The sequence below is a fragment of the Miscanthus floridulus genome, chromosome 1 (assembly GCF_019320115.1).
Source record: "Miscanthus floridulus cultivar M001 chromosome 1, ASM1932011v1, whole genome shotgun sequence".
In the NCBI taxonomy this organism is placed as follows: domain Eukaryota; kingdom Viridiplantae; phylum Streptophyta; class Magnoliopsida; order Poales; family Poaceae; genus Miscanthus; species Miscanthus floridulus.
The window spans coordinates 23,153,637-23,179,070 of NC_089580.1; the positions used below are offsets into that span (position 1 = coordinate 23,153,637).

Consider the following 25,434-nt stretch of genomic DNA (forward strand, 5'->3'; position numbering starts at 1 on the left):
ATGGTGCACGTCTGGGCATAGTTGTTGTCATGGTCTTGTGGCCATGCCATGGCATGGCGCGATGTGGTGCTACTGTGCCGGCCGTGGTGGCACTGTAGGCACGGTGATGGTTCGCCAGTCCTCCTATACGATGTGGTCTTCGTCATCGCCTCCTGGTTTCCTAGGGCGTCGTATAGGAGTTGGTAGCCACCCCTGGGTCATCAATCGCCCTGTGGGCTTGAGGAGTTGAGTGCCACGATCCCGATTGTTAGGGTCATGGCTCCCATCGGTCTAGATGGCCTCTAAGTCAAGGCCTTTGTTGTGGATACCATCCCATAGTGGGTAGAATCGTACATGTGTCTCGTCGGGCCATAGTTGGCCGATGGTTTTCGTACCGATCGTCACCGCCTTGGGCAGTGTTGTATTGTCTAAGCTACGTGGTGCAGGGGTGGCGTTTGACCGGACCGAGGTGACTACTATCCCCTCGGTCCTTGTGGAGTCAGAGTGGCGTGCGTACTCTTGTCTGAGCGGGCACGTTTGGTTGGGCTCGACCTCTCCCCGTTCCTCCCAAGGGTCGTGGCGGTGAGAGGTCATGCGTCTCTTATGCATCGTGTGGCTAAGGCAGAAGGGAGGGGTCGTGGCTGACCCTGGCCATGGCGTTCGGCCTGGCTCACTTGGCTCAGCTAGGCCTCGGTCGCTTTGGGCTTTCGCTGGCTATTTTATAATGGGCCGCTTTGGCCTGTCACTTTGTCGATGCCCTGAGACACCCCGGGGTTATAACCCCGATACTCATAGAGTAATTTCTTGAGCTTTGTAAATGGACTCTCCATTTGAGTTTTTTTGACAAAAAGGAAAAAAACACCTCTCCAACAAGTTGATAAAACAACTCGTTAAAAATAAGAAGGTGCTAAAACTCTCCCAAACTCGTAACTTTCTACGTCCAACGGGAGCGTGTACCTCCCCTGGTTCTAGTTTTTTTTTTTTGCTTGTACCATGATTTTCTCTATTTTTGCATGAATCCGTGGAGTTCCTGACTTCCCCGTTGTTTGACGACCTCCAGTAATGGAGCGCGCGCGGGGGGAGGGGGGCTGGCAGGGGCCATGGCCCCCCTACAACAACAAAAACTACTAGCATAACTTTATAATTTTTATTTATATTAAGAGGGTGAGTATACAAAATGCTCATCATATATACAATATACCTATTAATATCTTCGATAATAAAGTCACCGTAATGAGCTTCTCCGAAAAACTGAGCCGGTACTCAAGATTTACAAAAGTCACCCTAGATGTGTTGCCATCAACAGGCGTGTCGTTTACCACTAAAAAAATAGCGCCTTAGATCCTATGATACATATAAGAAAGCACCCGTCAAGTCAATGAATTAACCTGGACGGTCACTACAAGTAACCTAACGAGTTGAGTTGCGAGTAACCTAACGAATTGAGTTGTCGGTTTTTACATGTTGGCTCTTTTTTTCGGTCTCCCTAAGTATAATTCCTAGCTCCGCCACTACCGGCCTCTCTTGTCGCTGCCCCTTGAAGGTATGAAGCCCTAGCCAACTTTGGCCACTCCTAGCCTCGCCAGGCCAAACCTGGCTGTGCCCGGCCGCCCCTAGCCTTGCTGAAAAAAATATAGGCCACACATATTTTTATTGTTCCAAACAAGTATAGTGATCCAACGTTGTTCATAGACAACTACGACTGTAGGCGACTACGACTGGCTAGGGATGGCTGGTACGTAGTGGCCAGGGGCCATTATTTGCTTCCAAGAAATAAAGAAATAAACAGCAGTTTGATGAATCCCTGTTTATAAGAAACTTCTGCCCCTGGGTTCAATTCTTTTGAATTCTCCCATCCGTTGGAGCTTCAGAGGACTTTTAGTGGAGTATTGGACGATAGTTCGTATGCTGGATGCCAGCGACGGATCTAGGAAAAAATTTGGGGGGGGGGGGGGGGGGCTAAACAACACATACCTTCGACTGTTGCTTGATCTTAAGTCTCAGCCCCACCTACACTATAGAACTTTGCCTAAAAATTGACGGGGTCTCCATGGGCTCCCCTCTGTTGGAGCTTCAGAGGACTTTTAGTGGAGTATTGCAGCATATGCCAGCGGCGGATCCAGGAAAAAATTTAGAGGGGCTGAACAACACATACCTCCAACTGCTGCTCGATCTTAAGTCTCAGTCCCACCTACGCTATAGAACTTGCCTAAAAATTCATAGGGCTCCACTACGAGCCCCCCCTCTGGATCCGCCCCTGCTGGATGCAGATTACGGCCTATGTATACTGTCACCTCATAAAACACAGGAGGTCTTTAAGCAATTGCAGGACTGGGTATTAGGTCAACTGCCGCCACCTATGGGTCAACTGCTGCCACCTATACTTCTAAACTTGACCTGATAATGCCACAAATAGTACACGCACGCACACGCACACACACAACACGATGAAAAACCAAAACTTAAATTTCACGGCGTATAGCAGGATGACAAGAACACAAAAATCCCGTACCTTGAGGAAGCAGTAGCATACAAAACTGTAGTCCACATATATAGGCTAGAGAAGGTTGTGATATTGGCACGGCTCAATCAAACGGTGGAAATTAACACCGCCCTGCACCTCGATCGATCGAAAGCGCAAAAGTAAGTCACCCGGGGGCGATTTGATTGAACCATGCCAACATCGCACTCTCTCAGCCAACCAAACGCCGGCCACCACCTCTCATATAGCAAGCCTTCCCTTCTCGATCGATCGATCGCCATGGACCCGAGCTCCGAGCCACGCAACCCTAAACTCGAGGGAGAACTTGGCTAGCAATGGAGCAAGCAGGCGAGGCATGCAGCTCAATTAATAGACAATACGAATGGGCGTACGTACGTAAGCCGGGAAAGAAAATAATCACAAAGAAAAGAGAAATGGTTGAGACGTCGGTGTCTCGCCGAAGCCACATCAAGAAACCAGGCATCACACGGCCGGGCAAAATAATATTGCTAATTAAATACAAATTGCAGCAGGACAAGGCAAGACGTAAGGAGAAGGGGCAGCAGAGGAGAGGAGGTGAGGTGGGCTGTGGGCGGCGTTACCAAACCAGCCAATGACCTGCCTTGGCGATGCGTCTTTGCTCACGTAGTGGTTGATCGATGACTTGCCGTAGCGAGCTACCGTCTCCGTCTAGCCGCCCTGCCGCCTGCCGGCCTGTATCTGTATGTATATTTCCACGCGTTCCAACTTCCACCTGCCTGACCGGCCGGCCGGACGGACGGATGGGAGCATGCACCAGAACTGCCAACTTTTCAGCGGAGTCGCCTGCCTCCCGCGGTGATTTTTCCGCCGTCTGAACTCGCGTTGGCCGCCGGCCGCGGCGAATTGACCGCATCGAGCATCGGCACTGTAAACAGGCAGGCTGTCTCTGGTTTGGTTTGGCTAGGACCTAGGACAGGACAGGCAGAGGCAGGAGAAGAAGTTGAGTCGCGCTGATTGGGTTGCTTCCTCAGTTGAGTACTCCTACGTGTACGTTGGGCGTTGCTTGTGAAGCGTGATTTGTCAAGTCAGCTGCTGGGAGACGGTACAGCGAGTAAGAGTACAAGGGGTTGATGACCTGTGCCTTGAAAAGTATTGGTATTTAGAGCTGGAGATAGCTTAAACTATAGCGCATTTCAACTACTACCCGTTGGCTGCTGCTCTTATTTGATCAGGGCAAGAATCGAGCATTTTCCATCCACCTGATGTGATCTGAAAAATGCCACGGGTTAATTAAAAGTTGAGTGAACATTTTACGTCTGAAAAGCTCGTAAAATATACCGTAATTAATTATAAGATTAGCAGCAACGTAATGTAGTGGCTAGGCTAGTATCGATCCTATTGATACCGTGAATCTTGTGATCTCAATTCTCAAACCCCATGCTGCTAGCATTGAACACACGGTATCGGCCGTACAGGGTACTGTTCCATGGTCTTCTTTCGGGCAGTACGATAACGTGCCTGATTCTCGTAGTCCCATAAATGATGGATGCTTCAGCGTAGGCTGGTCACATCGCCATTTTAAGGCGCCGCAGGAGCTTAAAGGGATAGAGATTTCGCATGTTTAGTTTCTCTCCTAAAATTTACTTTCTATTACATAGTAAGTTTTGACATATACATAAATGTTGGTATAGGACCCACGGGATATTCTACAAGGAAGAGAGAAGATCTAATCTAACTAGAATTTCTTTTCCTGTAATCTTAGTAGTAGTATTATTCAGTGATTCTACTAGAAACCTCATTGTAAACCGACTAGGACTCTGGCCTCCTGACTATATAAAGGAGGGCGGAGTTCCTGGAGAGGGAACCAAGGTGAAGCACATAACGCAACACAACACTTGACAATCAATCCAACGCAAAGGATAACGCCGACTGGACGTAGGGCTATTACTCGATCACGGTCGAGGGCCCGAACCAGGATAAATCGACTGTCTCTTGCGTTTACCGTCGAGTTCTGCATACGTTGAAGCCCGAACAAACTGCCCCGAGTACCCCGTGGCAGGCTATCGGTGGTGAAATATCGACAATAGAGTATTAAATATAGACTAAAAAATAACTAATTGCACATATTATGACTAATTTGCGAGACGAATTTCTTAAGCCTAATTAGTCCCTAATTTGACAATGTGGTGCTACAGCAATATGTGCTAATGATGGATTAATTAGGCTTAATAAATTCGTCTCGCGGATTACTGATGACTTCTGTAATTTGTTTTATTATTACTATCCAAACACTCCCATGTAATATCCCGATTTAATATCCCTAAACTTTACTCCCTGAATTTAAACGCCACCTCAACGAAGCATTTCCGATACAGGTGTAAGTAGGATGATGCAACGTAAATTAACACACTTGAATCCACGCATTAAAATAAACCAATTTTTAGACGCGAGCGTGATTGCAACAGATTTGTTACCCAAATGAGCATTAATTTCCTGTTCGAGGGTTGAATTACCGATTTACTGTGCATTGATGGGGCGCACATATACGCCGAAAATATAATGCCTACATTATAATAGTGTGAAAATATTGCCTAAAAGTTTTATTTTTAAAAAAAGTCAAAAGAATTACACTGGATGTAAGGAATGAACTCAAACGAAGAATTAATATTTTCAAAGGTTAGAAACGTCCATTGACCGTAGGAGTACGGAGTAGAATCAAATAAACCAGGGAGTATTTCATCATTGATAAAGAATATGAGCAGATAGTTTGTTAGAGTGATTCACAGCACCACGGTAGTCAATCGCCCTGTTTGTTTGGGTTTGTTTGGCTTATAAGTCGTACTTTTCAGCCAATAAATATTATTTTTCTCTCACACCAAATCAGCCAACAGTACTTTCAGCTATAACTTATCAGGCAAACAAGCCCAAACGAACCAGACGAATATCTAAACAAACAGCATCACAGTAGTACGTGTGCTAGCTGTTTGACAGTCAATGATGCATGGTGGGTTGAGAATCTAAACAATAAGGAAAGGGGCTAGGTGGAGACTGTTGAACGAAATCAGTTGTGTGTACAATTCTCTAATGCCAATTTGTGCGTACCATACCAAGATCACGAGGATTAAACAAAAATCCGGTGCTTGCCTCATCATGCAACTAGTCATGAATATATTTGGATTAGGAGAAAAGCGCCAAGCTGGCAAGATAGGCAAACGAATATATGCTACCGGTGCCTGACTATTAATTCCATGCATGTATCCAGAGTTCCCGGCTGTGTGCGCCGTGTACAATGTAATATAAGCTAGTCTATACATATCTTGATTTGGTTGCTAAAAGATTTGGGTTTTGTATATTTTGACCTTTATTATTATGACTCTGTTCACGTATTTTTTAGCGAACGAACAATATTTTTCTCTTATAATAAATCAACATAAACCAAATTTCAACGAAACGAATATATTATTAGACGGGAAATACTACCTCCGCTCATAATTAGATGACATCAAATTTGACCTGTCGTTAGTTCTTTTGCTTTTCCAGCAAAAGTTACCTGGAAGCAGCAGGCAAGGCTATCCAAGAGTAAAAAAGGGCATTTACGGTTGTATCTTGTGTTCCTGTTGTTTGTCTTGTCATTTTATCGGGCTAGCCCTTATTTAGTCTCCGCTTCAAAACTTTACATCATGTCATATTGAATGTTTAGATACATGTATAAAGTATTAAATATAGACTAAAAATAACTAATTACACATATTACGACTAATTTATTAGACGAATCTTTTAAGCTTTAATTTAACAATAAAGTGTTACAATAACATATGTGCTAATGATAGATTAATTAGACTTAATAAATTCGTCTCGCGGTTTACTGACGAATTCTATAATTTATTTTTTTATTAATTTCTAACATAACACATGATGTGACACCCAAAACATTACATCCAAACTAAAACAAGCCCTAGTACTGTGGCTGTGGGTGATGAAGCCTGGCAGGACAGCAATTTGATGGAACTAGCATCGTTTTGATACTGCTGGATGCTGTCGCATCGAGTGGTTAACGTTACGTCCCATCGCCTTGGCATATGATTCATCACCTGAATAATGTTACGCTACATCGTCATAAAAGGTGGAGCTCCAGTGTCATCTGAAATCAAACGGCGAACATTAGAGCACGCGAACCATCGTTGTTGTCAGACTAAAAAGTGAACCGCACAGTCGAGTCGAACCGTCGACTATAAAATAATCAGTCGTGTAAGAGCAAGTATAATAACGTTTTTTAGCTGGCCGGAAGGAGTCCACATCGACATGGAAAAGGGCCACGTCGGAGAGAGATTACAGAGCGAGCATTTCCCATCTCGCCCGCCTGCAGCTCATGGTCCGAGAAAAAATTTATTTCTCACAGCCGTCTCCCAGCTCGCTATCAGCGAGAAGCCGACGCTTCGCTCTCCCGTCTCTCCTCTTCCCGATCCCGTGCTCCACACCATCTCTCTCGGCGCCAAATCGGCATGCTCTCCCGCCAAATTGCTTCCCCGCGCGCCAGATTGGTTGTTTGCGCGCCAAATCGATCGATTTAAGCCTCAATTCCTCCCCAATCGACCTCTCTCCCAAACCCTAGACACCACACCGACCGGCCGCCGCCGTTGCCTGTGCGAGATGAGTAAGAAATCGAAGAGAACCTCTGCGCCGGCACCTATGGAGATTCCCCGGCCGGTGGTTCAGCCTGTTGGCGCCCCGGGCACTCAGCCCGTTCAACCAGCATCCATCCCTTCCATGTTCGGACCCGGCATGTGGTGTCCGCCTCGCCCGCCGCAGTGTTTGCCTCCTTCATCCGCACCATGCTGGTTCGGTGGCGGCATACAGCAACCAGGCGTGGCAGGTTCGTCAGCTCAGCAACCAGGCGTGGCTGGTTCGTCAACTCAAGGGGCTTGGTGGACACCTGCTGTTGCTGGTATTGGTGGCTCAAGGCATTCTTGGCCTACGGCTGACAGTCAAGAAGATTCTGATGTGCTAGTATGGTACGTGATGCATTCTTGATTAATATTGTTTTGTGGCCCTTTTAAGTATTCTTAGTTATTTAATTTTGTACTAGTCTATTTTGCTCTTTAATTAGATGGCTTATATTTCATATGAGAGACTTCTGCAACAAAAATGATGCATATTTTTTTCTAGCAATATTTGTGGTGTTTCTTATCTAGCCTAGATGTCTGCGCGATCCCTCATGGTCTGATCAGGAGATTAGTTAGTTTATATTTATTTTTGGCAGGGCTAATCTAGTACACAAGAATTCAGTATTCATATTTATTTTTGACAGGGGATTAGATTCTCACCCTCCTGGTGGTTTTGTTAATATGTTGAAGAGCACACCACAAGTTGCAAGCAATAGGACTGCATCACAGGCAATCCATATTGATAGTGACAACAATGATGCTGATCACAGTAGGTCTGAAAAGCGCTTGACATGGACAAAAGAGGAGGATCTTAAATCGGTAAGTGTTTTTTAATTAAAAGGCATTATGCATTACATTGCTAGCACACACATCAATTGACATCTATTGATAATGTTGCAGGTTAGTGCTTGGCTGATGAATTCAAATGATCCCATCCAAGCCAATTATAAGAAGAATGATCAGTACTGGAATGGTGTTGCTGAAGGTTTTAATAGAACCGTCCCAAAAAATCGAGTCAGATCAGCTAAGCAAGTAAAGGATCATTGGTGGAGAATTAAGCTAAGGGTTGGTTGGTTTTGTGGTAACTAGAAGGAGGATGATTCTATGTGGGGGTAGTGGTGGATCAGAAGATGATGTAATGAAGAAGGCACTGGCAAGTTACGAAGAAGATCACAAAAAAGATGGTCCATTTGCGTATAGGCATTGTTGGGAAGTTCTTTCCAAGGAACCAAAATGGGAAGCCTATTTGGAACACCTTAAAGATCTAGAGCCAGAGAAGACAAAGTTTAGTGTTGATGAGGAAGTGGAGCAACAGTTCTCTCTAGATGATGTTAGAGATGAACGACCAATGGGGGGCAGGAAAGCTAAAGAGCTGTGCAAGAAAAAGAAAAAGGACCAGCCTTCTATAATAGATATCGAAGATGAGCTTCATAACTTTTTAGATGCTCAAAAAGCTACAAATGAAGGGCGTACAGAGATGTTAGAAACACAAAGGCGTGTGTCTAGTGAGAAGCTTGAATCTTGGAGGCTTGCTCACCTTGTAGCAAAAGAAAACAAGGAGGCAGTTATGCTAGAAACATATCGATCGTTACTGACGCAAGACACAACTGGAATGGATGAAGATGTGAAAGCCGAGCATGTGTTGGCATTGAGGTGCCTGAGGGAGAGCTTATTTTAAAAAATGACTAAGGTATTCCTTATGGTTCCATTTATTATACTGGATGATTACTATGCTGAAAATGTGGACTGTTAGCATGCAGTCCAGATACCCACACACGTAGTCAATACTCCAGATAACCATACTACAATTAAATTGCACGTAACTACAATGCAGTGTAGAACTACAACACGTATTAGAACACTCTATATAATCCCCTCATCTTTCTATTCTGGCTGCAAAACTGAGTCTCTTCTTGTGCTCTCTGATCTTCCTACTCAACCCAAACCATGTTAGATTCATACTCATACTCAGATGATTCTGATGAGCTAGCCCCTTCCAAAATCCTTGAAAAGCATGTTGCCGAGCAGAGCATCCTCGACTCCTTTGCTAGGAGTCTTGCAATGAAGTTCAAGGCTGCCTTCTCAGGTGGGGTACCTCAGCGACAATATGGTCCTAGAAAGAGCATCCAGAGAGATCATGTAGGTGCCCATGAGCGTCTTGTAGCGGACTACTTTGCTGAAGAACCACTCTACCCCGAGAGTATGTTCCGTACTAGATTTAGTATGAATAGGCGTCTCTTCCTATGAATTGTGGATGCCCTTGGTCAGTGGAATCCCTATTTTACTTATAGGGCAGATTATGCTGGTCGAATAGGGCTCTCACCACTGCAGAAGTGTACAGCAGCCATGCGCATGCTGGCTTATGGCAGTCCTATAGATGCTCTTGATGAGTACTTGAAGATTGGGAAGTCCACTGCATTACAGTGCTTGGACAAGTTTGCACAAGGGATGATTGAGGTGTTTGGTGGGGAGTACTTGCGACGCCCCACACGTGAGGATGTTGAGAGAATACTCCAGGTTAACGAGTCTCGTGCTTTTGGGGTATTGCAGTCCCGTTTTTCCATTGTTCGTCGTCCTGCACGCCTATGGAAGAGAAAGAGTATTGGAAGGATCATGCTAGCTTGTGTGATTCTCCACAATATGATAGTGGAATATGAAAGAGAGGATGTTAAAATTCATATTGACTTGAATGAGAATCCAGGGGCATCCTTTGCTCTACCTCCTGAAGTGAACACTAGTCATAATCCACGCTTTGCCGATGTCATGCATGGAAAAGCTGCTATCCGAGATCGTCCACAGCATACCCAGCTTAAAAATGATCTCATTGAGCACATTTGGCGCAAGTTCGGAAATAGGCAACGTAACTAGTCATGGTAGAATTCTGAAACCTGCATGTTTCTGTTGTTTTTTCCCTTCATAGTGAGAACTAACATGATGTCTTACATGTATTTTTCTAGGAATCAAGACTGGGCATGGTGTACTGAATGCTGCAGATGCTACTTGCAGGTATCCACTCTAAAATTATGAACATGTTGTCTTGAACGCATTTGATCCACACTTGTCCACAAACTTGAACTTTTCTAGCTAATTTTCAGGACCCATATGTTTAACTTTGACACTATTATGCTTGTAGTGTTGTCACTTGATTCAAATGTGCTGGCTGCTCCATTCTACCAAAGTTGCTTCTATCTCTGTCGTCTAGATCTATGTGCTAGCGAACTCTTGCTTGAACTTATCAATGTGCTAGTTAATGAACTTATTTAGTATGGCTTGGTTGATGTTGTTTCACTAGTTGGAGAAAAAAATTCTCTGAAGTTCCGTGGATCTCATTTCATTATACAGTCATGTCTTGGCTTAGTATTTTTCATTTATCCACCTGTTTCCGTCATATTATTATTGTTTGGTGAATGGCTACAAAGATATCTATCACAGCTGATGGCATGTACATGGGCTTCTACATGTTGACATTAAATGCTTGTATTTTTATTATAGTACACCTCTTAGCTGGCTCACTGTACAGGTTGACTGTATGATTAGCTGTAAGTGACATGGCAGCTTCTCTCAGCCGGCAGTGGGCTAAACCATTAGCCTTGCTCTAAGAGAGAGACAAAACGACAGACGCAGAATCTTCCGCGTGGCCGCGAGATGGATGGAGGAATAATTTTTTTAAGTAGCATATGGACCTCACAAACTGATGTTTGCCCTAGAGCGATCGAACTCTGCCTTTATTTGGTTTCACGGTTCGCTCTAGCACTACAGTCATGATGTCCCGTTTGAGGGTGCATAATCGGGACCAACCGTTGCAAATGCGTTATCTCAAAAGCGTTAAAAGGTTGTGTTTGGTCCCATGACTAAAAATTAGTCCTGGATTTTGGGTACCAAACAGGAGACCTAATCATGGGCTAATAAGAACTAATCAGACTAATCGGTGCTTAGGGTCATTAGCTCTTATTAGCCCTGATTACCCCACGTTTAGTCTATCATTATATGATGGATTAAACTTTAGTCCCGGGATCCAAACACCCTCAAAGGTACTTCCAATTGTTCATGTTATCATTTTTATTTAAAAAAATCCCTAGGGGAACTCTAAAGAAGTTTCAAAAGTGGGTCGGCTTGCATTGAGAGACACTGAGAGGGTATTCATGGAGGGAAGGAAAGGTGTCTTATCGACGCATGGGTCCAAAAATGGGTAACATAGCAAGAAACCAAGTGGAGTGGCTCAAAACCAAGGTATATATAGAGAGAGGGCATGGATTCTAACATGTGAGACATGCATGCCATATCAACAAAATCACCTTGGAAACCACTTAAAACTTTTGAGAAGGGTAATTTTCTCGGTTTTGGAGATATAGGGTGTATGATGTCTAGTTCTTGCAAAACCACCTTTAAAACCAGTTTGAGTTGTCGCATGGTGGTTATTTGTCTATTTTTATAATTGGAGATGCATGATGTTTGGTTTTGAGTCCAGGGTTCATACTCGTGACAAGTTTAGGGGTGCGAAAAAGACTCCACTCTGTTTTTGGATCTTTGGTTGGCAATAAACTACGGGAGTGGCATCACCCAGTAGCTACAATGGCAAACATAAAACTAAAAATAAGTCAAGACACCCCTTATATGGGCCTTGCATCAAAATGGTCCATCCAATGTGTAAGAAGCTCCTAAACACAATGATAGGGGAGTAAAGTGCACTGGCGATCCTCGAACTTGTTCGGCTATGGCTCCCAGCTCCTAAACTCACAAATCGACCGTTCAAGTCCTCAAACTTGTTCATCTGTGTCATCCTAGTCCCTAAACTCTCAAACCACTCGTTTAGGTCCTCAAACTTATTCGGTTGTATCATCTAGGACCCTAAACATGCAAATCACCCTTGTAGATCCTCAAACTTATTTAGTTGTGTCATCGCGGTCCCTAAATATTGTAAACTTGTAAATTCAATATACATTTATAGAACTGCCCAAAAATGATAAATCTAATTTTGTTAGACTTCGGGTAACATGTACTTTAAATTAGAATAAAAGAAATTGCCATGTATTTTCTATTTTAACTCTATAGTTCAATAACTAAATAGGCACATACATTTTTAGGATTTATAAAAATATACGTGACTATTTAGTCATTTAACTACATAGTTAGAAAAAAGGTACATGGTGATTTCTTTTATTCTAATTTAAAGTACAAGTTACCAGAAGTCTAACAAAATTAGATTTATAATTTTTGGACTGTTCTATAAATATATATTAAATTTACAAATTTATAATCTTTACAACATTTAGAGATCCAGATGACTCAACTGAAAATGTTTGAGAACCTAAACGGGTGATTTGCATGTTTATGACCTAGATGACACAGCCAAATAAGTTTGGGGACCTAAATGAGCGATTTGCGAGTTTAGAGACCGGGATGACAAAGATAAACAAGTTTGAGGACCTAAATGGTCGATTTGCGAGTTTAGGGACCAGGTTGACACGGCCGAACAAGTTCGAGGACCGCTAGTGGACTTTACTCATGATGGGGTAAGAAATATTAATTGAGCCATATCTCTATATAGGAATCCTGCATCTAAAAGATGGCCAGTGGATCAGGCCACGTCGCCCGTTAGCCTGTTAGCCATGGGACTGGGTGAGAACACAAGGTGAACCATTTGATTTGGGTCATTGTGGGTCGGTCACCCATTAAGCCGCGAACCCAATCGGTTGCAAAATGTCACGAACGCACCCGCCCCCTCAACTCGCCACCGCTGCTCCTACCGCCGCGCTACCTTCTGCCATCGCCTTTTTGCCACCCCATCCGCGGGGCGCTGGCTTGCTCACGCGCCGCCAACTCCTACCCCTCCGTGAGTAGTTACTCCCCTTTGGCGCCTCCTCGGCGGCGGCCCCACGCGGTGGCGCGGCGCAACGGCGCCGGTAAAAGCGCTCCTCAAGATCAAAATCTTCGTATGTAAAATAAGGAAGCTGCTATCAAAATATAACTTAATATAAAGGTGAAATTGGAATGGAAACAATAAATATTAATTTTGTAGTAACAACTATTCAACCTTTCTTTTTTCCAATCTGATTGAATTTGCTAGGTTCATTTGGGGTAGTGCACGATTCCATAATGTCTAGGTCCACATGAAAATAGATCATATATTTAATACATGTTGCAATGCGATGCAAGTTTCTGCACATTGTATGTGGAGTTTTTGCAATAGGATATGTAATAATATCTCTCATCAAACTTTGGTGGGTGTTTTTTTTACCGTTCATCATTTCTCATTAGGTTTGATGTCTAGAAAATCAGTCACATAATAGTTATTATAAGGTTAAATTGTTCGATGCTTTGAAAATGCTAAGGCCATATTTGTCGGTGTTTCAAACAAACACCAACTAGTAAATTTATTGCGCGTTAGGCTCGGATGGTGTACTAAAGGACACAAGGTTTATACTGGTTTAGGTAGAATGTCCCTACATCTAGATCGCTGCTACTCGTGTTATTAGTACCAAAAAAGGTTCGTAGTAGGGGGTATAAACGGTCGAGAGAGGGACAGGTCCCAAGTCTCCGATGGAAAGGTCAAAAGGATGCCAAGAACTCGGTTGCTGCTTGACTATGTGTTGTGTGTGGAATTGATCCATCCCCTTAGTGGGGTGCCCTGTCCTCCCTTTTATAGACAAAGGGGGAGCAGGGGTTATAGATGGAAGAAAGAGGAAAAAACCAAAGGTAGAGAAGGTCTTTCGAGGAAGCCGAGTCTTCGTTTTCCCCTATGCCTGCCCTGCTAACATGACAGACCGTGTCAGGGATGATGTGTTCACTGATCCTTATAGGGTCATGCGCCGGCCTCTTTCAGCAAGTGGGTGCGTCCCATCCTACATCGACGGATGGTGTGGCGTGCCAGAGAGCCGAGCTGTGACCCTTCGGGGAGTAGACGGGGAAGTGACCATACGTCCGTCACTATAGATGATGTGAGTTCTATCTTGGATCATAGTAGTTGTCATATGCTTGTGTTAGTATCCGTGTCCGAGGGCTAATGGTGGCGCCTACAACACTATTCGGGCTCTGTCGCGTTGGAAAGGGCCTAAAGCGCTTGTCCCGTTGTATCTTGACAGTACCTTCCTGCAGGCATGAATGGCATGGCCCTCGGTATTGTGGTTGACTCAAATGTCCTATCATACCATGTGCTCATCCTTATGAAGGAGCAGGGTAGTCATCGGGCAAGGTGGAGCTAGCCTTCAGACGTTGGGTGAGGCAGAGCCTACCCTCAGATGTTGGGCGAGGCAGAGACAGCCCTCAGCCATTAGGCCAGGCGGAGCCTGCCCTTGGATGTCGAGCGAGGTGGGGCCTACCCTCAGCCGTCTGGTGAGGCAGAGCCTACCCTCAAACGTCGAGCGAGGTAGAGCCTACCCTCGAACATTGGGCGAGGTGGAGCTAGCCCTTAGCCGTTGGGCGAGGTGGAGTCTTAGCCCTTGTGGGGTGGGTGAGGCGGAACCATTCTTTCGTCGTTCGAGCAAGAAGTGTAGTAGCATTCTTGTCTGACTGAAAGCATCAACGTTCGATGGTTATTAATTCCACCTCATTGGGTACCTCAGTATTAGGTCCCCAATAGTAGCCCCTGAGCCCTCGGGTGATTCGGATAGAATCGCCCGAGGGTATTTTGATTTGCCAGAGGGTGCGCGCGAGCACACCTGATGGGTATAGCCCCCGGGTGATTCAGGCAGAATCGCCCAGGGGGTATTTCGATTCGCTAGAGGGTGCATGCAAGCGCACCCGTCGGGTGTATCCCTCGAGCCCTCGGGTGATTCAGGCAGAATCGCTTGGGGGTATTTCGATTTGCCAGAGGGTGCGCCAGAGGGTACGCACGAGCGCACCCGACGGGTGTAGCCCTCGGGTGATTCAGGTAGAATCTTCTGGGGGGTATTTTGATTCGCTAGAGGGTGCACACGAGTGCACCCGATGGGTGTAGCCCCCGAGCCCCTAGGTGCCTGAGTTGTGGCCGCTAGTGGGCCCATCCCTCGTTGGGACAGCTGTCGAGACTATTGGGCCGGCCCTTGAACTCCTGGGCCCAGGCAGGCTGGGAGAAAGCTTTTTAACCCGTATCCCCTTTGTGGGAAAAGAGTCCTAGTCTGCCTAGGGAAGGCAAAATGTCCAGCATGATTTTGGTGGGAAAAGATAGGGATCGAGGGCACATATCCTGCGACGTGACACGACGGTGTATCATGGTAGGCTCAGAGACCTAGGCGGACGGTTGCTCTTCTCGCATCCATCGCCCCTACAAAACCTAGGGGTTCGCCCTAGGGGTTTCATACTTTGCCTCCTTGCCTTCGCATCGACAACCTCCACCGCTAATCGCCTAAGCCTCCCGCACTCGCATCGCAGCTGCCATCAAGCTCGCATCCGCATCACAGCCGCTGTTAAACTTGCATCCACCCCACTCCCAATTGTTTCAATGGAGCCATGGTGTAGATCCAACATCACCCCTCAGCTCATGGAGGGCCTCATTCACCGTAGCCTCCTTCGCCCACCAACTGCCGCCGAGGAGTGGCGGCTGCCTAGTGACGATGATGAGCCATCATCGTCCGAAGGGTATATTGTGTCCTTCGCTCACTTCCACTAGTGGGGATTCACCATACCTGCTCACACGTTCCTTCGAGGGCTGTTGGACTACTACTAGGTGGAGTTGTAGCACCTTACTCCCAACGGGGTCCAACACATTGTGGCGTTTGTCGCCCTGTGTGAGGGGTTCCTAGGGATTAGTCCCCACTTCAACCTGTGGTGGTATCTCTTCGCTGTCAACCTATCAAAGAAGCGGGTTTGGAAGCAAGAGCTGAGCTTGCCAATGGGATGCGCCAGCATTCAACTCCACAACAATCGGGTGAACGAATACCTATCAATGCATCTGTCGACCTCCAACAAGGGGTGGCATTCGCATTGGTTTTACGTTAAGGACGACATTGCCGCCCCCTTGCTAGTGTTCTTTGGGCGCATCAACGAAGAGGTCCCAGGGTCATAGAAGTGGGGTGTCCCAGACAAAGATAAGAAGAGGATCAAGGACCATCTCGCCACCCTCCAAATTCTAAAGGAGAGGGGTATGAAGGGATCACAGATCATCGGCGCCTACCATACACGGAGGGTGGCATCGCTGATGAGCCACGTGCTTCCCCTGCTCCTGATGGTGCCTAGGGTGTCGCTCAAAGGGACGACACTTGTCGACGAGGTGCTCCCTCCCACCGAAGTGGCACAGCACATCAAGGAGGCGATGGAGCCTTTGAAGGACAACATCGTCGTTGTCCTTGATTTCATGTATGTTGTGCCGGGGCATCCCCCAATGCGGCCAGAACCGGGATTCATCGACTTCGTAAGTTCTCTTTTCCCGTGCCTCCTTTTCACTTGAATTTCTGACCCCTTGACACTGACCTTAGGATAGTGGGACTAGCCAAAGAGACTCATCTTTGGGGATAGCCTAGCTCCACCACCGAAGGACTGGATCCTGGCGACAGCGAATTGCACCGTGGCCGAGTGGGATAGGAAGACGAGGGAGCTCAAGATGAAGAAGATGCTATGGAAGCAACAATCACGGGAGCAAGGAGAGGAGACAGGCAGTGACAATGATGATGATGACGACAAGGAGTTCAACGAGGCAGTAGCCGATGTGGAGTGGGATGTCCTAGAGAGCGAGGATACGCTGATAGGCACCCGTTTGTTCACGTAGGGACCCTTCCCATTCCATGCAGGGGAAGTGAGTCCATGAGGCCGGTAGAGATAGGCCAAACCATTGGCCCATCCTTAGGACCGATGGGAGCGGGTGGATCAGCCACCACACCTAGGGTGCCGACAGAGGATCGGTGGATGGGGGAAGGTGGATCTATCGCCATGCCCCACGACCTGATAGGGGCGGGCAGATCTATCGCTGCGCCTGAGGAGCCAACAGAGAGGGGTGGCTCCGCCATCGCGCCCTCGAAGACAAGGGAGATGAGCCCCCTGCCCGGGAGTAGGGGGTAGGCTCGAAATGGTCCCGCCCAGACAAGTTGGAGTAGGAATCTGAGGGTTTGTCCCCAAAACATTCTTATCGCCCAATACCTGGGGTGTCGTGGCAGTGGTGGAGAGGACCAGTGGGAGGTTGCCCTTGGCCTTGATGTCTAGAGGCAGCCGCTCACCCACACGGGGTGAGCTGCCGCTCTAGTGGACGTATCCCCAAGATCCAACTTTGACTCTTTTCTCGCTCGATGATGCTACCAAGAGCATAGAGCGGGGGAGTCTCAACGAAGGGATCTCAGTGATGATGGATGTCTTGAACCAGGCTAGGGGCATCCTGCATGACATCATTGTTCCCAATGGCCGGGTATCTGCTTGATCTTCTCGCTTTCTTCTTTCTTCATGTATTTTTGTATTTTTGACACTGGTCCTCTTTTCAGTCCCTTATTGCTCGTAGCCGGGAGAAGTCCCTGTTCCTCTATGAGCATAAGGTGGAATGGGACCGCCTCACCAAAGAGGCCCGGCTGCATGGAGATGTGGGTGCCTAGCTTGTTGTTGCCCAACAGCGGGAAGCCGAGGCGCGCCGGTATGCGGAGGAGATCCATGGGATGTTCTAGGACCTATAGGTGAGGGTGCAGCAGGAAGAGGAGGCGGCCACCAGGGTTCGAAAGGAGTAGGATGAGCTACTCCAGAAGGACACCAAGGCCAACTAGTGGGCCATCGAGCTCCTGGAAGAGCTGGAGCAGGAGCGGAACCATAGGCTAGAAGCCGAGGAAAGGTCTGTAGCCCTGTAGTAGAGGGCGAAACAGGATGCTGAGGTGATTGCTTGTCTACGTAGGGAGCAAGATGAGCTATGCCAGACCACAGAAAGACTCCACTTGGAGCATGGCATGGTCCGCGAGGAGCACGACCAGGCTGTCCGAGAGCTTGATGAGGCACGTCAGGTTGTCAACTCTCTCTAGGCGGATCTTGGAGCCACAGTGACCCAAAGGCTAGAGGTCGAGAGCATCTCTGCCAGGCTAGGCACAGAGCTTACTAAGGTGCGGGGGACTCTTTAGGCCAAGAGTGACGAGCATGATCTTCTGCGCGCTACTATCGGTGTGGTCTTCAATGATCTAGGGGTGGCGCAGCCAGAGGAAACTAGCTCACTTGCGGTCCGTGCCATGGATATCATGGCATGGGTGGGTCAGCTTGAGGAGAGCACCTTTCATGCTGAGATCACCCAAGCCTTTATTGTTGCCCGCTCTCATTATGATCAGGAAGTTAACTTGGAGGTAATGAGCCTCGGCTTCACGCCTGGCTACGAAAACTCCGAGCTAGATGAGATTGAGAAGGCGGTGACTCCCATTGTGTGGAACCTAGTGAATAGGCTAAAAGACATAGTTCTCCCTTTGAGGAAGTAGTTAGTTGAATAAGCTTGATAAACATTTATCTATAATATGTGGACAAGTGTTGGTACTTTTGTGTCCGAAAATAGATTCATAATTTCGTTTTGCAATTTTGTTTCGTTCATTTGAGCTTACTATCCTCCCTTTTGTAATTTGACAAAAAAGGTTTATGTGATCTGACCCTTCCATTTGTTAAGACCATAGGGCCCGAGGTGTATAAGGGGAAATTTCGATTGTGCTGGTGAGCAAAGTTACCATAGCCATCGGGGCGTGGGTTTTTTGCAGTCTTACTAGGCATGCTCGTTTATATGTTCCCACAAACCTTGCCGCTAACCTTAACATGAGGAAGGGGTCTGACGCAATGACTATTTCAAAAAAAGGGGAGGTATTTATACCTTTATCAACCCCCGAGGGATATCCGACCCCTTGCGGTTGCTGGGGCTGGATGTTACTAGAGACCGAAGCGAAGGCAGTGGACTTACTGTTGTATTTGCGCGTACCCCTTAATTAGGATTTTGGTGATCGTCCCGTGACCGTGCGTTTGGTCTCATTGCTGGCCCGACCTTCCCCAATCCCTCGTGTGTGGTGGGGATTTAGTCAAGGGTCAACTTGTTTTGTGACTATCGCCCTGTCCACGGTTTTCGCAACTGGAGGGCTGAGGCGACATCACTTGCCTCGACGGCTCGAGTGACATGCCTGATGAGCTCACTAATAGGGATGTTCGAATGGAATCTGATCTCATTGCTTTGCGATAGGGTCAGCAAAGCCCTCAGGTGGCGTTCCCTTGCTCCTTGACCTGCCTTCCAATAGATTCCCCTCAATGGGGATTCTATGGGCTCGGCTAAAGGCTGGATTGAACTAGAAGGTTGAGATGACCCTATCCGCCTCAATGCGGGTTGGGCAAAGTCTACTGAGGCTCATCTATGTTTTCTCCCCTGGCTCTTGTTTGACGCGAGGCGGCCTCGGACCCTTCATGGGTTAGCCTTTGAACCTCGGTCTTTTGATCTTGGATCAAGCGGCTCGAGCCCCTTAGGGTCTAATAGGGGTCGGCCGTGTTTTGCGTATCACCCCATCCTTAGTTTCTGCAATTGGAGAGGCAGAGTTGACGACACTTGCCTCGATGGCTCGAGTGTCACGCTCAATGAGCTCGCTAACTGGTATGTTCGTGTGGAATCTAGATCCATAATTCGCTGACGGGGTCGACAGAGCCCTCATGTGGCATTCCTCTACTTCTTAACCTACCTCCTAGCAGATGCTCGAGCTGTTTGATAGGCTCAGGTGGCCCATTGGCCACTCCTCGATGGAGATTCTATGGGTTTGGCTCGAGGTTAGAATCAAACGAGAAAGGTTGAGATGTCCCTATCTGCTTTTGAGCGGGGTCGGGCAAGGCCGCTGGGGCTCATCTCGGTTTTCCTCCCCTGGCTCTATTTGACGCGAGGCGGCCTTGAGCCCTTTGTGAGCCAGCCATCCAACCTCGGTCATTTGCCGCTCATATCGAATGAGGCGACTGCCACTTCATGACGCGACACGAAGAGTTGAGATGCAGCGATTGCATATGCAATGTTTTAGATGTATGGGATTAATGTATGATTTAATTGAAACAAAAGCGAGGGTCGGTAATGTTACCTTGGTGGTATGAGCGATGGGAAGCTCTTACCGGATGTTTGTGCGGGGTTCGAGCCCGGCGTTTGCGATGGGGCCGGTGTGACCTGCACGAGCATCATAATTTTTTGTTTTTGTCTCTCGGTGGCGATCCGAGCCATTCGATTGACTTTAAGCGACCTGACAGCTTCTTCTTGAAGGAGATTCTACAGGCGGACCCCTCCAAACCCTCCTCGAGGAGGCAGATGCTAAAGCTTGGATTACGAGGAACTGTGAATTTGATTATGCTGGTGAACAAAAACACTATAGCCACCGGGGCGAGGGTCTAGCGGTTAATCCAGTTTTACTCAAAGTTTTACACCCGCACCCCATGTCTTTGGTTTTTAAACATAAGGAGGGGTTAGGTGATGAGGGTGTCTAAACAAGTAGGCACTCTCGGTAGCCCCCGAGCGATGTCTGTGCCCCTATCACTGCTGGGGTCGGAAACTCGGTAATGAAATTAACACACAAAGTGAGTAAACAGGGGTGCTTATCTTTTAGCGGTCATTCGTTCATCATTTTACTTAGGCCATCCGATCGACCTAGGAGGCCCATTGGCCCCCCTGGATGGGGTTCCATCATCAGGTCCTTCTAGGTCCAGCCTAGGGAAGCGGAGAGTCGCCTACATGCGGGTGCGCCCTGATTCTCACACCCAATGCGCGGTAGTGGTGGGCCATGCCTAGGCAATGTCCTATTTGACTAGGCGACGTCTCATCGACCAGAGCATGTCCCGTCGGTCTAGGCGCGTCCCCTCAGATTCCTGTCAGCATTGATTTCCCATCTGCATTGAATTAGGGAAGGGAGAGAGTTTTTTGTCCCAACCTTTTGCCTTTCCTTAGCTGATGCACCCCTTCCTTAAATAGGCAGGGGGAGGGGAGTTCTCATCCCATTCCTTCGCTTGCTTCTGAGCCACTACCTCTTCTCCTTCCTTTTCACCAAATGCGTTCGTGCGTCGTAGCGGTTCCAAAGTGAGAGAGGGTAATGCTAGGGAGAGAAAAACTCACAGATCCACTCATGAATCCGGAGCGTGATGTCGAGCTAGAGGTCATTCAACGTAGATGAGATGATGTCGGCCGCCTTTGCTGAGAAGGGGTCGCTTCCGCTGAAGGTGGAGGTGCACTGGAGGGTGCTGAGCGTCATCGGTTTTGTCGTCGTTTGTGGCAGCCTTTCTTCGATGGGAAACGCCCCCCATCCAGACACCATTGTCAAGGTTGTGGTTGATCATGATGGCATAGTCCCTAGACAACTCGGTAGAGGTGCCATTGTTAGGGTTGCGGCTGATCACGATGGCGTAGTCCCTGGATGCCCTGGCAAAGGTGTCGCTATTAGGGTTGTGGCTGATCAAGATGGCGTAGTCCCTAGATGCCCTGGCGAAGGCATCATAGTCGCCAACGTGGTGCTTGACGTTGTAGATGACAGTGCCCTCGAGGACCCCACAGAGCGGTAGGATGTCGCTGATGGAGAGCATGATGCAGCGACTGTAGTAGTACCCATAGTAGAACTAGTCAGAAACTATAATCGAATAAGTTTGTGGGGGAGCCCCCAAGTGAACAGTCTTTTGTATTAATGAATACATCAGTCCTTTTCATGATGAAATCACTTTGTAAGCGATGAATTTGTGCAAAAAATAAACAAGTTCTTAAATTTTATTACGGCAGACAACTTTTCAGCTCTTCTCCCTCTTTTTGGCAAAGAGGTCTGGTGCCTTCCGACCCTTCCCATAGTTAAGGTTGTAAAAAACCTGAAGTGCGGGTGAGCCAATTCTGATCATGCTGATGAGCAAGGTGGTCATAGCCATTAGGGCATGGATTTCCCGCAGTCCTAACAGTTATACTCAGATTTTATTCCTGAAATCCTAGTCCTTAGGACTTGCTATGAGAAAAAAGGGGGGGAAACTCAGAGAATGTTTGCAAAGATAACACAGAGAGTGTTTGCAAGATAAACGTACTTATATCAACCCCCGAGTGAGGTCCAACCCCTCGCACTTTGTAGGGGTCGGATGTCACTAAAGACCGGGGATTTTTTAAGACAAGAACTGATAAGAAAAAGTATTCGTTTATTTAAGGGTAAAAATGACGTAGCCGCTCAATGTTCTAGGCGGTGGTTAAGACCTCACCGTCGATGGTTTTCAACTTGTAGGCACCTAGCTAGAGTACTTCCGTGACGACGTATGGCCCTTCCCAGGGCAGGGAGAGCTTGTGATGGTTCTTGTTGCTCTACACGAGGCGGAGAACTAGGTCCCCGACGTTGAAGGCTCGCCTACTGGTACTTGGCCAAACAGAGGAGGGCGGTGTCACGAGCTTCGTCTAGCTAGTCCGTGGCATCTTGGTGGGATGCCTTGGCTCCCTGTTCGTCGTATGTTCTGATTCTTGGTGCTCCATAGTCAAGGTCGGTTGGGAGGATGGCCTCTGAACCGTAGACCATGAAGAAAGGTGTGTAGCCGGTGGCCCAGCTGGGAGTTGTCCTCAGGCTCTAGAGCACCGTAGGGAGCTCAACGACCCAGCGTACACCGAAGTTGTTCAACCGGTTGAAGATCCTAGGCTTAAGGCCCTGTAGGAGCATGCCGTTTGCGCGCTCAACCTGCCCGTTCGTTCGAGGGTGCGTGATGGTGGCCCAATCGACCCAAATGTGTTGTTCATCACAGAATCGAATGAATTTCTTGCTAGTGAACTGTGTGCCATTGTCTATGATGATGGAGTTTGGTACTCCAAAGCGATGGATGATGTCGAGCAAGAACAGCATAGCCTGCTCGGACTTGATTATGGAGATTGGCCAAGCTTTGATCTATTTTGTGAACTTATCTATGGTGATAAGTAAGTGGGTGTAGCCTCTGGGTGCCTTCTTAAGAGGCCCAACTAGATCGAGCCCCCAGACCATGAAGGGCCATGTGATGGGGATCATCTGGAGTGCCTAGGCCGAGAGGTGAGTTGTCGAGCGTAGTACTGGCACCCTTCATAGGTGCGTACGATCTGCTCGGTGTCAACTACTATAGTGGGCCAGTAGAAGCCCTATCAGAATGCGTTCCCAACCAAGGTTCCCTTGTTTGATGGGGATACAGAGCTAGAGGATCCTGGTGTGGCTTCATTTGTAGAGTTTGCCCTCTACAAGAACGAAGGACTTGGCACAACGTGCAAGCTATCGAGCTTTCATCTTGTCCATTGGTAGCATGTCATGGAGGAGGTAGTTGAGGTAGAGTGTTCTCTAGTCGTCCAGAGGGTCGGGCTCTATCACTGGATCCTCTTTAAGCTCCATGACATTGGGGCTAGATAGAGCCATCAATTGGTCAACCCCCGGGGCTGGATCAGACGAGCCATCATCGGCCTGCTCTAACCCTTCGTAATGTACTGAGGGTTTGTGTTGGTCGCTAGCGAAGATGCTCGTTGGCACCGGCTCTCGACCGGACGCCGCTTTTGCAAGCGCGTCGGCCGCCTCATTGAGGCACCTTGGGATGTGATTGAGTTCAAGGCCATCAAATTTATCCTCCAGCCATTGAACCTCTTGGCAGTACACAACCATCTTAGTGTTGTGGTAGCTTGACTCCTTCATGACTTGGTTGATGACCAGCTAGGAGTTGCCCTAGATGTCGAGGCATCAGATGTCCAACTCGATGGTGATGTGTAGGCCGCTGATGAGTGCTTCGTACTAAGCCACATATTTGATGAGGGGAAATGGAGCCGAACCATGTACCTCATGTGGACCCCGAGGGGTGATATGAAGACCAGCCCTGCGCTAACACCCTTCTTCATTAGTGGCCCATCAAAGTACATCGTCCAGTACTCTTGATCGATGACCGCCGGTGGTGTTTAGACTTTGGTCCATTCCACGATGAAGTCAGCCAACACCTGAGACTTGATCGTCGTTCGGGGGGCATACATGATGCCTTGATCCATCAACTCGAGTGCCCACTTTGTGGTTTTTCTCGTCACATCCTGGCTTTAGACGACCTCACCGAGAGGGAACGACGTCACAACCGTCATGGTGTGTGATTCGAAGTAGTGGCGTAGCTTCCTTTTGGTGATGAGGACGGCATACAGGAGCTTCTGGATTTGGGAGTAGCGAGTTTTGGAGTTAGATAGTACCTCGCTGATGAAGCACATAGGGTGCTCCACCTTGAGGGTGTGCCCCTCTTCCCCCCACTCTACTACCAGGGCGGCACTGACCACTTGTGTGGTGGCCGCTATGTATAGCAGGAGGGATTCTTCATTGCTCGGAGGAACTAGGATCGAGGGCCTTGTCAGAAGCTATTTGACCATGTCAAACGCCTCTTGGGCCTCGAACGTCCACTCGAAGCAGTCGGCTTTCTTCAAGAGTTGACAAAGGGGGAGACCTCATTCGTCGAGGCACAAGATGAATTGGCTGAGGGCGGTGAGGCACCCTATGATTTGCTGAACCCCCTTTATGTTCTGAATTAGGCCCATCCTTGTGATGGCTGAAACCATCTCTAGGTTGGCTTCGATGCCATGCTTGAAGATGATGAAGCCGAGCAGCATGCCCCTCGAGACCCTGAAAACACATTTTTCGAGATTGAGTTTGATGCCATTTGCTCAGAGTTTCACAAAGGTTTGCTCAAGATTGGCAACAAGATGGTCAACCCACTTGAACTTAACCACGATGTCATCAACGTAGGCCTCAATGGTCCGCCCGATGAGGTCTCCAAAGCATTTGATCATACAACACTGGTATGTAGCCCCAGCATTCTTTAGATCGAACGACATTGAGACATAGCAGAATGATCCGAAGGGGGTGATGAAAGATGTCGCGAGCTGGTTGGACTCTTTCATCACGATTTGATGGTAGCCAGTGTACGCATCAAGGAAGCAGAGGGTTTCATACCCCAAGGTAGAGTGACTATTTGGTCTATGCATGGCAAAGGGAATGGATCCTTTGGGCATGCCTTGTTGAGACCCGTATAGTCAACCCACATCCTCCATTTCCCGCTCTTCTTTCATACAAGAATGGGATTAGCTAACCACTCTGGGTGGTGTACTTCCCTAATGAATTCGACCGCCAAGAGTTTGGCTATTTCTTTGCCAATGGCCCTGCGTTTCTTCTCGTTGAAGCGACACAGACGTTGCTTCACTGGCCTAGAGCCTAGATGGATCTTCAAGGTATGCTTGGTGACCTCCCTTAGAATTCCTGGCATATCCAAGGGTTTCCACGTAAAGATGTCTTTGTTGCCATGGAGGAACTCGATGAGCACGCTTTCCTATTCGGAGGAAAGCATGGTACCAATGCATACCATTTTACCCTTAGAGCTGCTAGGATCTATGAGGACATCATTGGAGCCCTCTACTGATTTGAATGACCCGGTCGATTTCTTTGCGTCGAGCGCTTCTTCGGTGACCTCCTCCTT

At 47.6% G+C, this 25,434-nt stretch overlaps 1 protein-coding gene across 1 annotated transcript; it reads left to right on the plus strand.

Moving 5' to 3' along the window:
* The first annotated feature begins 7,093 nt into the window (after positions 1 to 7,093).
* LOC136453289 (uncharacterized) lies at positions 7,094 to 10,126 on the plus strand. The gene is given in 7 exon segments (XM_066453867.1): positions 7,094 to 7,292; positions 7,326 to 7,455; positions 7,752 to 7,926; positions 8,008 to 8,217; positions 8,219 to 8,760; positions 9,399 to 9,967; positions 10,065 to 10,126. Coding segments are annotated over 7 exon segments (1,887 nt in total).
* The last annotated feature ends 15,308 nt before the right edge of the window (positions 10,127 to 25,434 follow it).